The sequence below is a fragment of the Dysidea avara genome, chromosome 1 (assembly GCF_963678975.1).
Source record: "Dysidea avara chromosome 1, odDysAvar1.4, whole genome shotgun sequence".
Lineage (NCBI taxonomy): Eukaryota > Metazoa > Porifera > Demospongiae > Dictyoceratida > Dysideidae > Dysidea > Dysidea avara.
In genome coordinates, this window is record NC_089272.1 from 35,109,054 (window position 1) to 35,121,972 (window position 12,919).

The window sequence follows — 12,919 nt, forward strand, 5'->3', positions numbered from 1 at the left end:
CATCTTATAATTATTTTTATGTAGGTTGTCAGCCAAGTTATATTGATGGAATATTATGGAATAGACATTTAGTTGGTGGACAAGCTCGTGTTAGGTGCTCAAGACTTTACAGAAGTTTTCGTCCTGGAGTATACATTACTAGAATGTGTAATGATAACAAAGAATGGGGTGATGTGGACTATTCCAGTTGTACTATGAGACCAGGTGCTAATCCATTAATTATGTTTGAAATAATAGGAACAGTTGACATGTCTGCATCATCTGTAGTAAGTGAGGTATGTATATCTCGGTGAAATTTTATATCAAGTGTATGACATGTATGCTTGCATGTGCCATGTAAAGCTGACCATGATAGTATTTTGAATGCTATTGAAGGTTTTAAGACCTTAACGTCAAGAGTTCATAATATTATAGGGGGGAGAGTATCCTACTTCAGCATAGCCTGTATAAATGCCATACTGTGAAGTTATGATGCAAGACCTTGAAGAATTTCAGTAAAACACTGGTTTCTCTAGGATATCACTTTAACACTTTGAGTGTTGATAATACCTCCACTGGGTTGCTTATTGAAGCCACTGTGCTGCTACCTTTGTCACTATTTGCTGAGCAAAAGCCTGACCAACTAACACATTTGAAGGTGATTATAGTGTTGCATCATAACTTCACAGTACTCCTTTATACAGGCTATATTGAAGTAGGATACTCTCCCCCCATAATATTATGAACTCTTGTTAACGTGCATGGTATAAGCAGTATTACATATATTATGTGCATCTTTTGATTAGGTAATAGATACGGTGGAGAGCTTGGATTATGTGATACTAAGGACAAAAGATGAACTTTATGAAATGCCCAATGCTACAATGGTTGTAGTGTTTGTGGAAGTTGATCGTAATACTATTCCAGAGCGAATATCAACAATCATTACCAGCCTTCATACAGTAGAGGATGATGAAGAAATCTTTGTAACAGCATTCCAGCCATCGTGTATGTGAATTGTACATTTAAGTGATAATGTTTGTAATTATGGTCAAAAATTTGCAGTGAAAAGAGTATGTACATACTCACGCTGCACGCTCACTATAGCCAAAATGTTAATATTTTGGTATCACATTATTAAACACTTACACATGAAAACTTCTGGATATATAATATATAATTACCTAATGAACAGAGAATTAAAACAACCTATCTATGTACACCTGTATAACATGGACATATCAAGATAAATTTATTTAAACCTGTGAAGCAGTGTTGATTAAACACCTTTTTACTGAAGCAAAATGTGGCTTCAGTAACACTTTGTACATAACAATACATGACATGTGTTCTAATGATACATATCATCACTGGTCAAAACATGTGTGTTACTATTAATCAACTCTACAGATCAATGCTCTTGTAATGATACACTGACTAGAAACAGACTGAATTATGTATGCATTGGACCAAGTGTACCTCCTTGTGCATTATTAGCTAATGGAAAATATGAGGTGAGTATAGTAGTATGTTACAGCTGTATTATACAGCTGCATGTGTGTGTATGCATGCGTGCGTGCGTGCTTGCGTGTGTGTGTGTAGCTGTACATTCACATTTGTATACAATGTACTGCAGTAATACATACTGGTAACTATAAGTACAGCAGGTATGCAAGTACTGTAGCATGCAGGAACTATGAGAGTTGATTGCACCATTCTAATACCTCCATGGAGTTGTACACCAACTTCAAGCATTCAATAAGGAAAAATACATATAGAATAGCATGCTGCAATGCTGTAATAGACCCTAATAGAGTAGTCATGCCAATTTCTGTTTTATTTCACAAATCTAAACATCTAATACTTCACTCTATGCATATGCACTCTATAATGAAGGATTCTCGATAGAATATTGCAAAGAATCATAACTGCAGCCCTACCACAGATGTATGTTTGCTATATTGCTGATACCGTATAGTAAAAAACTTTGGCGAATTTGGCAAATAGCTTTCAAATCACCAAAGTTTTTTTTGCCAATTATTTTAGATGATCACACGAGCACATTGAGTGACTAGTTGAGTTGAGTTGAGATTGAACTTGACATGAAGGTCAGCTCATACCACCACACAATAAAGATCGAGCTGACTTTGGAGATCTTCCTAGGAATATGTCCCACAGTTGTAAGCACTCCTTCGGATAGCATTTCCAACTTCAAGTCCCGTTCACATGTCAGTTCATCGTCTCATGATGAATTGGCCAAATATACTTTGATATACATGATAAAACCTCTGCTATGGAGTTCACTGAAAAAGTAAATACGGTCACTCTCTGCATCGCAGGAGATAGCAAAGCCTTTGCTACCACGTTGTTAGATCTGTAGCTACAAAAGTACTGCTACAACAACAACGCTAGCTACCTATACACTTACTACACTACGTAACTGATGAGTTGACACCTTGTCAATATCCTTATGTACCGTACAGTAAAAACTTTGGCAGTAAAAACTTTGGCGAATATTATTTCAATCGCCAAAGTTTTTCTGCCAATTTTTTCAATAGAGGGGTTTCGTCACACTTTTTACCGCCAAAGTTTTTTACTATATGGTATGTTATCTAATAGTGTAATGAACCATCATATGCTGGCAATGGGACACTATGTGGACAGGACTCTGATGGTGATGGGTCTCCTGATGCTCAATTAGACTGTGAAGAAGATGGTTGTCAGAAGGTAAACTTGTGTATGTATGCTAACATATAAATTACAGATTCATACAATTAACAAGTATGTATTTGTTACAGTAAATCCTAGTGATTTAATTTTACCATAACTTCAGTGGCACTGTTATGATTACAGTAGTTCAATAGAATATCATATTTTAGTGTGTAATATGTATATTGCATCTGTTCATACCAGGATGAGTGTCCTAATATCCGTAATATCAGTCCACTTCCATGTCCAACACAACAAGGTACATGTCGGTATAACACTGTAACTGATTTGAAAACACAAATTTCTCTAACCAGTCATTGGGTGTCAACCGGAAAATGACACATGGGGAATACAATGGGACTTCACCAATCCTGGAAGTATAGCTATACAGAAATGCTCTGGGCTGGCTGAATCATCAGGTAAGCTACTATGTACAATAGTATTGTATGCATTGTGTTAAAATGTGTACATTATAGGGATAGCAATTAGAAGCTGCTCTGAAGATGGTGTTTGGGATGAGAATACAAATATTGATCAGTGTCAAAACATTGAGTTAATAGTTTTAGATGATGTTATTAGTGAAGAACTTGAAATTTTAGCTAATACTCTTGTGATGGACTTTAGTACTCCATTTGATATAATTGAAGTGCAGGAGGTCAGTGAAGAACTATCCTTACTCACTGCTACGTCTTTTGCAATTCTACCAAATGACCTAAGCACATCAAATGATATAGTCAAATCAATTACCAGGTCAGTTAAGTTACAGATGTTACCATGCTATTTTAAAAGCTTAGCAAAGTAGCAAGTTACTATAATTGCTTAAAAATTATGAATTCTTAAACTGTTATATTTAGATAATTTCATAGTTACATTAACATAGGTGCACTTTTGTGAGGATCATGTGTTTCATCATACACTATGATAGTAGTGTATAGTAGGGACCACAAAGGAGTGGGCGTGGCCCACAAAGTAAAATCACCCAAAAAACAACCTCAATTTTCCCTGACGACGATGAGGCAGTATTGGTTAGGTAAAACTAAGCCCAAACAAGCTTTCAGATCGACCTGAAACGCTTTCAACAAGTTGCTACGGAATTTTAAAAATAATTTATTTAACAGAATTTTCTACTGACAGACTGACTGAGTAACTGACTGACTGACTGATGCCTTCAGACAAGTGTAACTCGATAATGGCTAAGGCTACGGGCTTGATTTTTTCACTGTTCAACGTCGCTTTGGCCCGACAGGTGCCTTTTGGCATACTGTAGTTCATGCAATGTCTTCTTCATGGACTCACCAGTGTCCTCCTTTGTGTCCCATTCATCTTTGCTGACAGCAAAAAGTGTCGACATGGTGATAGCACATGATGGCTTCTCTTCGTAACGGAAATCATCTGTATTTGTCATAGTGGCTATTTTGATAGCAGAGGTACTTTTCAAACAGTTCTTGATTTGTACTGCTGCTGTATAATGGGTTGAACATAGCTGACAATGAAGCGTAAGGGATACTTCATATTTCAGAAGATAATTATTGATATAACCGGGCGCATGCGACACCCTTTCTTTCGATATGCGTGGATTGCAGAGGTGCTTTTCGAACAGTTCTTGATTTGAAATGCTGCATAACAGGTTGAACATAGCTGACAACGAAGCATAATGGATACTTCACTTTTCAGATGATAGTTGGGGCGCACGGCGTCATTTCAGATGCGGTATGCGTGGGTTTACCGGTCATAATAATTATTTACAATAAAGTTAACAAACAAGTGCACAGAAAAATTTGCACAGTAGGGATATAACACTTATTATTGTTTTACTGTGATTTAATATCATACACTACAGCTTGTTTCAGTACTTTTTATTGACGTGCTATGGTCCCTACTCTAGTTGAAAATTCCAAATTTTTCTGTGCACTTGTAGAGAATATTTTGCAGTAATAAAAGTTACTCCACTACTAAATGCTTGTTTATTATTCTATCCCTAATACAGCATTATCAGAAATGTTAGTGTGACTAGTGATGCTCCTGTGGCACCTCTGCAATTGACTGAAATACTGGAGGTACATGCAAGAAAACCAGAGACACTCCAATGAATTTAACCTGTGACATGTTATTTGTTGTAGGCCACATCTACTGCAATTGATAATCTACTTAATATTTCTAACAACGCATCATTTGAGATTTTAAAAGAAGTACGTATGTAATTTATAAATTTGACCAAATTTGCTAAAAGGTACTTTTCTTACACATTGTACAATATGGAGATGTAGTGGTTTGAAGTATTCAAGTGATCTTAACCAGCCAGAGCTCAGAGGCTAAAGTGTACTCCACATTTTTACTATGATTGGAGCTATCCATAAGCATCTATTGTAGTGGTAGAATTCCACCTGAAATTTGAGCAGTTTTTAAAGGGGTTTTCAATCTGATATTAATATTAAAGGTGGTAAAGTAAGTCTGGTGGTACTGTGGGTGGGGAACTTATAAATTATGAGCTAGAAATGTAAGGAAAAATTCCAGGCTATGCTGAGGCCAGTAGAGGCTCTCTGTCTACTAAGGGTAGTCCCAGAAAGCATCCAGGCAACTACTCCTGTCTGGTAAATGTCTTCCTTCAACACCAGAGTGGTACCAGAGCCTCATATTATAACTTGAAGTTTTACTGGGCTCCAGAAGCAGTCACAGAAGCATACCCAAGGTGACAGGAGGATAATAGTGGAAATCATTATATCGTGTAGTAGCCTAACTACTATGTAACTGTTTCTAACATTAATTTTTTGTATGTAAAGGTGCAGTACCTTTTTTTAAGTCAAGTCACATATGCTCTCTCTCTCACACACACACACACACACACACACACACACACACACACACACACACATACACACACACACACACACACACACACACACACACACACACATGCACTGTATGTAAGGCTATAACGAACACAATATGGCTGTATCAAATAATATTGGCATAGATTTAGGTACAAGTCAATTTTGCTATTTTTTCCACCTATTCTCTTTCCAAAAATTCTTTTATTTTCACATATTATGCTCCATATTTTGCTCAAGTATTATATATTTTGCTTAGCATTAATCTTTGTTAGATGACCATTTCCAAGTGCAAATTAAAAATTAAAGTGACTTTTCTATTAGAGTATCTCGATCTGCACTTGCTCTTACAATGTATAGCAAGAAGCTAGCTAATATTACTTAACATAAGTTACTGTTCTATTAGGGTATCTAGATCATCACTTGTTCTTCCTGTAACAATTAGTTATGTATTGTTGCTATTTTATCACGAATGACTGTTCTATTATAGTATCCCAATCTTTTGTGCAATTTTTATGTCCACTTCACAGAAATTGCACCTATTATGCCAGCATTTTCATTATTACTTTTACCCACCGTTTATGCCAATAATTTTACCAACAAATCGACACGTCCCTACATAGATTCATTCACTTCACCTTAAAATTTCAAAATAATTGCAGTACAAAATACCTTGTAGAATCTTAGTGAAAAATCTTAAATTGAGCATGCTCAATAAAATAATGTGTCTACAGATGCAGTTACCAGTAGCTGAAGATCTACTGAAGAATATTGAAGGCTTCACTCAAGCAATAGGTGATGTACTGATGGCTAATTCTACTGATACTACTGACAGTAACAGTGTTACCATTGAAAGAGATAATATAGGTAAAGTAGGAATTAGCATACTAAATAATGATGGTATATAGTCTACACAAAATGTGTGGAAATGTATTAGCACATACGAGCCCCCTAAATTGAATCATGATACTAAATATTGAGGTTTCCTTATTTCAGAGATCAATTTCATTTAAAAAAATCAAGATAATTCAATAGAGCAGTCATAAAATACTCAATTTTATGCGCATAAAATTAATATATGTTTCATGTACAAAAGGGATCATGAACAAGTGTCCTGGTGTCCACATTTCAGGGTGTCATTTTTAGGCATTCCACTGTATGTTCAATTAAGGATGTCATGATTTATAGTTTGTTTTCGTAGTTCTGAATGCACAGCTGGTACCTGCTGATCCTGAGTTGATATCTGACATCATATTTCCTGAAGTCTTTCATACTCAAATTACCATACCTGCTAATGCTATCATATTTCAGAGGAATATAGAACGTAAGCACCACATGCATACACTGTATATACATGTGTGCTCTCATCCATATGTCTCACCTGTAGGTGTTAGGGTACCGGTTGTAAACTTCCTTGCCAACAATCTGCAATCCTATCTGAACAACATATCTTTGAGGTATCGTGATTGTACAAGGCTAGCACATATGGTAGATGTGCAGTTATGCACCTGTACATCTTAGTAGTTTTATCAACAAACTACTGCACATCACTGGGATTTATTGAAACCAAATATAAGCTGAAATTCTGTATCCATATATAGCATGCATGTATGTAGCCTACTGTGTATGTACCTAGAATACACATGTTGCAGACATATACTTTTTTGTCTTGAGGAATTGTATAGGTATACTGAAGAAAGCAGTGTGCACTTTACATGTGTACCGTATGGACCAATTTAAAGCTAGTGTAATTGTAGCATCCTTGAAACAAATCAACAATTGTTGCAGCATTTCCCCTTTTGATAACTTTTCTTACACCCTGTTTTAACTGTATGTGCTACTGCTCTCACAATTATACTGATATGTAGATTATAGAGATACAGATGCACACATGTACCCAAACCGGTTTAGCTTATGAACCCATGGATACATGTATGATTTAAAACTCTCCTTGTTTATACAAGTGACTAACCTAGTGAACTTCTTTCATTTTACACTGAATGGCTGTAAAACCTCACATACAGTAACTGCACAGAATTTTATTCAACTAGTTGTTTTGTTTTACATCATTGTTCACAGTGCTCAACAAACAAGCATCAACAGATCAGGATTAATTGTTTCCAGTCAGATTTCACAAGAGTTCATCAAATTACCAGATAATGGAACTGCAAAACTAAATTTTAGTGTTGTAAGATCATTTTTGTGTATCATTGTACATGTATGAGTTAGTTTGTACGTATACTACAAATACTGATTGCTTTCCTAACATAACTGGGGTCCGGTATTCATACTGTACACACACAATGCAGGACTGTGTCTGTAAAAGTCCATCTTTCCAGTTCCATCAACTTCATACATAACTTGACCTCTACATACAATAATATTATTTAGAATTTAAGTTTTGGTGTCCTTATATCCATACATATGTATGGCTCAATGTAGATAGGTCAATTACACATGGTAATGATTGTACAAACTATAGGGACATTGAAAAGGTGCACAGTATAAGTCTGTTAAATTTGTGAAGTAAATGTTTGTATGTGCAGTGTAAGCTACATATCATCTTTTTGTTTCTTGCAGCCGACCAAAAGGAAATTTACTGCACAATGTCTGTACTGGGATTTTAATATGACAAATGAAAAGTAAGCTGTGGTACTCATGTACTATATATTGGATTGTTTTGGAACCATAACCATTGCTTTTGATAGTTAATTAAAACTTATCTGTAGTCTATTTTTGCATATCTTAATTCATAGGCAGCAGAAAGGGGAGGGCTTGGGGACTGAAGCCCCTCTCAGTCTGCTTAGGGGACTTAGCCCTCCTTCAGTATGATATCTCGCCGAAATTATCCTTCTTGGCGTGGGGCTGAAAAACATGAAAAGGATCAATATACTCTAATAGAACACTCAAGTATCCTCAAAGAGCAGTCAAAGCACTTCATAAAATGTGTTCCTAAAAGTAGTCTAAAACTTTTTTAAACATTGCCTACAGTGGGAATTGAAGTATGACGTCTTACTTGAGAGCTGGTGTATCTTACTACTGCACCGCCAAGTTTTCCAGGCACTGTATCTAAAGGCTGTTTTGTACTGCTTTAAATGCTGCATGTATGTTTGTAGTCAACAGCTAAAAACTTTGCCAAAGAGGTTTTATTGACTGCAAATAGCCTGTTTAAATGCTTCTGACTAATAAAGTTGGTATTTTAGTTGAAATGCTTCAAATTGTACTTATATTAATTCTGGTGAACTTTGAAGCATCATGAAAGCTAAAATGGCTACAGCTTCTGCATCCCCCAAACCCCCTGCTTTCAGAGATTCTATACTATGGTCAGCCTACCCCCCCCCCTCCCCCCACATTAACTACTTCCTCTGCCACTGCCTTAATTTAATAATAGCTGTGTGCATTTTTAATTGGATGTTAAGAATCATTGCAGCCATCTTGGTCACCACCTTTGATGTACCAAATATTTTCCAGATTCTTGAAGGCTGCCCACCTTATTACAGCTTGGCTGTTTTTGTATGATTTATTATTTTTATCTTTGTTCAGTGAAACCTCACCTGAAACCGTTCCTCCATCATCTCTGTATGTGTTGGTCCCTCTAAAATGATTTCTGTGTTGTTGGTTTAACATTTGACATGCTTAATAGCTTTTGTACTGCATTTAAGACTATAAATTCCCTGATTGTAAGATTCAAGAGAAATATCGCTGAAAAATCATTATTTACACTAGCTATTAAAAATTTAAATTTTAAAAGGAAGTAGGAATTTTGATATAATAAGTATACATGCTACAAAAAGCAAGGAAACAAGATTAGATGACTACTTGCTAAAATGAGACACACTTTAATCCCTACTTTTGGCTAATTTGATGGTCTCATTTCAAGATGCTAGCCAAAAGTAGGCATTAAAGTGTGTCTCATTTTAGCAAGTAGTCGTCTAATCTTGTTTCCTACTTTTTATTGCTGGATCGTTTCTCATTTCAGTTGTTTTAACATTTTTGAGCTTGTTTCCTTACTTTTTGTAACATGTATATTATATCAATCCCTACTTTCTTTTAAAATTTAAAACTTTTTAATAGCTAGTTTGTTAACTTTTTTGTCTAGCTAAGCTAGCTATATTATACTCTTTGTTTTCCACATAGTATGAATATCACTTGAAGCAGCTATCTGTTACCTTCGTATGCAATAATTGCCTCTAAAAATAATTATCGTTTTGTCTTTAAAGCTATTATAGCAACTGTTAAGGCTTCAGCTGCATTTCTAATGGCCTAAATGTTGATGATTTAACAGTAAAACATTACTGGAGAGTTCACCATTAAGAGTGAAACCCTCGCTATTAGGAGTCTGGATCCCAAGGTGGATCCGCCCCCTCAAAGCATTATTAGCTAGCTACCTCTCAAAAAAAAGTTAAACTGGTAAGACTATAAAACGACTACCCAACATTATTAAATGCTAGAGACAACTCCTTGGGTACTACACCCATTCACCCTTGTCTTACGGACACGTACTCACACTTCATTAAAATCACATGTTTGGGTTGTGGCGCATGCCGCAACTATTAATTATCCTTTGAGAAGAATAAAGAATTGAATGAATGAACAATAAAAGCAAACAGCATGGTGCAGAGGTTAGAATGTAATCAGAACATATTCATGAATGTGGCGTCATTACCTTGGCTGTCTGAAAGTTTTGGAACTGTACATCTAGCACAACCAGCAGTCAGGCAGATGAAATCCAGGTGAATTTCAAAAATTTTAAAACTCACTGTACACCGAAACATTCGACTTTTCACTTCATTTAACCAAGGCACAGCATCATTACAGCAGTACTAATGTATTCCAAGTAGTTTTTTCGGGTAAAACGTATTGCAAGGCTGTTTTTAAAGTATGAAAATTATGAAGCCATATGATTTCTTACCAATCCCTACTTATTAAGTACTACTGTACTTAATGATACAGTACTACAACTAGGCAACTATTTAACCATGCTTCAGGTTGAAACCCCCTTTTGAAATTTCCACCCTAAACTCAATCATAAATAGTACAAGTATTATTAGAACAAAAACAGCATATTTAATTCTGCATGAAGAAATTTCTAGCTACTGTACAGAGTGTCTATCGTCACTATAGTTCTGTATAAGACATATTGCTACATTGTGTATGCATATACCCATTAATTTGTAATCTTAAAGTACAGTACAGTGCTGTTCTAAATTACTAAATTTATAAGCATGTGTTTGTTTCAGTAACCAAATTAGAGGAGGATGGTCCAGTGAGGGTATAATGCAAGATGATGATCCCAGTCCACCAGCAGTGATATGTAATACTACACATTTGACTAGTTTTTCTTTATTAATCAGTATAGTTGATGAAGAGGCTGAGGTAGGTTCATCCATGAAAGTGCACATATACATGCTCACACTCAAGCTCATCCATGTACTTTAAACATACAGTGTAACGCTAATATGTATAAGAAAAAAATTATGAGATTTAAGTTCGATTAGGGATCATAGAAATGAAAAGTAGGGAAACAAGGGAGGTCACCTACACCTACAAGTATACTAGTGGACATTGTTAATCCCTACTTCAGCCTATACCCATGGCTGAATTAGGGATCAAATGTCCACTAGTATATCTGTAGGTGTAGGTGACCTACTTTTTATTTCTATGGTCCCTAATCAAAATTGAAGTTCATAATTTTTCCTTATACTTGTTTGTTTACTTTTCTTGTAACATTATTATGACTGGTGAACCCATGCATTCCGCATCAAAAGAAAGGATGGCGACAGAGATAATGTTTTAGTCTGAACATCGCATGTCCCAGGTATCAATTACTGACTCAAAAGTGAAGTAGCCATTACTCTTTGTTATCAGCTATGTTCACCCCATTATACAGCACTATAAACAAAGCTGGAACAGGAGGAAAAGCATCTCTGCAATCAATCCAGTCTCCATGAAAAATGCAGACGATTCACAAGCCCTAACTACTAGAGATTGAACGGTGGTCATTTTTTGATTATGTTTCGTTTTCACCTATTTCAGTCCATTACACAGCGTTACAAATGAAGAACAGTGTGAGAAGCATCTCTGCAACCAATCCAGCCACTATTCAGAAAATACGGGTGAGATACCAGCACGGCCACATTGAAACCATATCGCGTTATTGCAAATTGATATCTGCAGCGAAAAGAACTGGAACACAAAGGAGGACAAAGGCAAGTCCATGATTCGTGTATTGTACATACTGAGGTTGGTGAAAAGGCGCGTTTAGACAAAGTGATGTCAAACAGTGAAGAAATCAAGCCTGTAGCTACATCCATTGTTGAGTTATGCTTGTCAGTTACATAGTCAAAATAAAATTCTGTTAATAGAAAATTTTTAAAATCCAAAAGAAACTTTTGGGAGGGTTTGGAGCTGGTCTAAAGACATTATTGGGCTTGGCTGTGCCTCACCAATACTACCAAGTTGTCATGAAGGGAAATTGAGGCTGGTTTTAGAGTGATATTTTTGGCTGGAAAAGCCCAGTTCTTCATGATCCCTAATATACAATGCTACCATACTGTACGATACTGTTTTTTGATTTTTTTTTGTACAGAGGATATCTATTACTGTACTTTGTTACAGCATAAACACACATGCTACTAGGAAATGCATAAGCTGTCATGTTATGTATACAGGCAACTTCTGAGCTACACATCGTCATTTACATCAGCTGTGGTGTTACCATTGTATGTCTCCTGTTGACCATTACAGCAATTGTGTTATTCAGGTACATAAATGAATGTGTGTATTATTAGATTGTTTATAAATTAAATACCTTAACTGCTAATATAATGAATTGTTTTGTTAAATGTGCTAGCTACACTGTATATAGTGCTATGTTTCTACCACAGAGAGACAACTCTTAAAGAAAAGCACAATTTTATCCACTTAAATTTCTCAATTTCCCTGCTGCTAGCATTGATAGCATTTATGGTTGGAATAGAAACAGCTAAAGACAGTAGAGTGAGTTGATATGCATGCATATACATACACACATACATACATACATACATACATACATACATACACACATACATACATACCTACATACGTACGTACATACATACATACATACATAAAATATCCTTTATTTTGTTACAAATTTTAGGAGGGCTGTATAGTGGTGACAACAATTCTACACTACTTGTTCCTGACTGTGTTCTTCTGGATACTGTGTGAAGGAATCATCATCTTAGTGAAGTTTTTGAGAACAGTTTATCATGGAATTTTCCAGTCCATATACTTCTTCTTCGTGCTGGGATGGGGTAAGAATATTTTATTTTACTGTACAGTAAAATCAAGACAAACTGTAGTGTGCCATGCACAAAGAAAGCCATTGCACCACAACAGTGTGTTATTATACAGGA

At 35.8% G+C, this 12,919-nt stretch overlaps 1 protein-coding gene across 1 annotated transcript in view; it reads left to right on the top strand.

Moving 5' to 3' along the window:
- The window catches only part of LOC136263135 (hemicentin-1-like), a 39,922-nt gene that overhangs the window by 19,389 nt on the left and 7,614 nt on the right, over positions 1–12,919 (top strand). The window contains exons 19-36 of the mRNA XM_066057631.1: positions 25–275; positions 786–987; positions 1,390–1,493; positions 2,599–2,706; positions 2,893–2,947; positions 3,003–3,107; positions 3,165–3,438; positions 4,676–4,745; positions 4,809–4,877; positions 6,251–6,383; positions 6,718–6,840; positions 6,904–6,973; positions 7,596–7,704; positions 8,097–8,158; positions 10,757–10,892; positions 12,188–12,279; positions 12,404–12,515; positions 12,661–12,817. Of these exons, the coding sequence (XP_065913703.1) occupies positions 25–275; positions 786–987; positions 1,390–1,493; positions 2,599–2,706; positions 2,893–2,947; positions 3,003–3,107; positions 3,165–3,438; positions 4,676–4,745; positions 4,809–4,877; positions 6,251–6,383; positions 6,718–6,840; positions 6,904–6,973; positions 7,596–7,704; positions 8,097–8,158; positions 10,757–10,892; positions 12,188–12,279; positions 12,404–12,515; positions 12,661–12,817 (2,232 nt within the window). The remainder of the gene's footprint in view (positions 1–24; positions 276–785; positions 988–1,389; positions 1,494–2,598; positions 2,707–2,892; positions 2,948–3,002; positions 3,108–3,164; positions 3,439–4,675; positions 4,746–4,808; positions 4,878–6,250; positions 6,384–6,717; positions 6,841–6,903; positions 6,974–7,595; positions 7,705–8,096; positions 8,159–10,756; positions 10,893–12,187; positions 12,280–12,403; positions 12,516–12,660; positions 12,818–12,919) is intronic.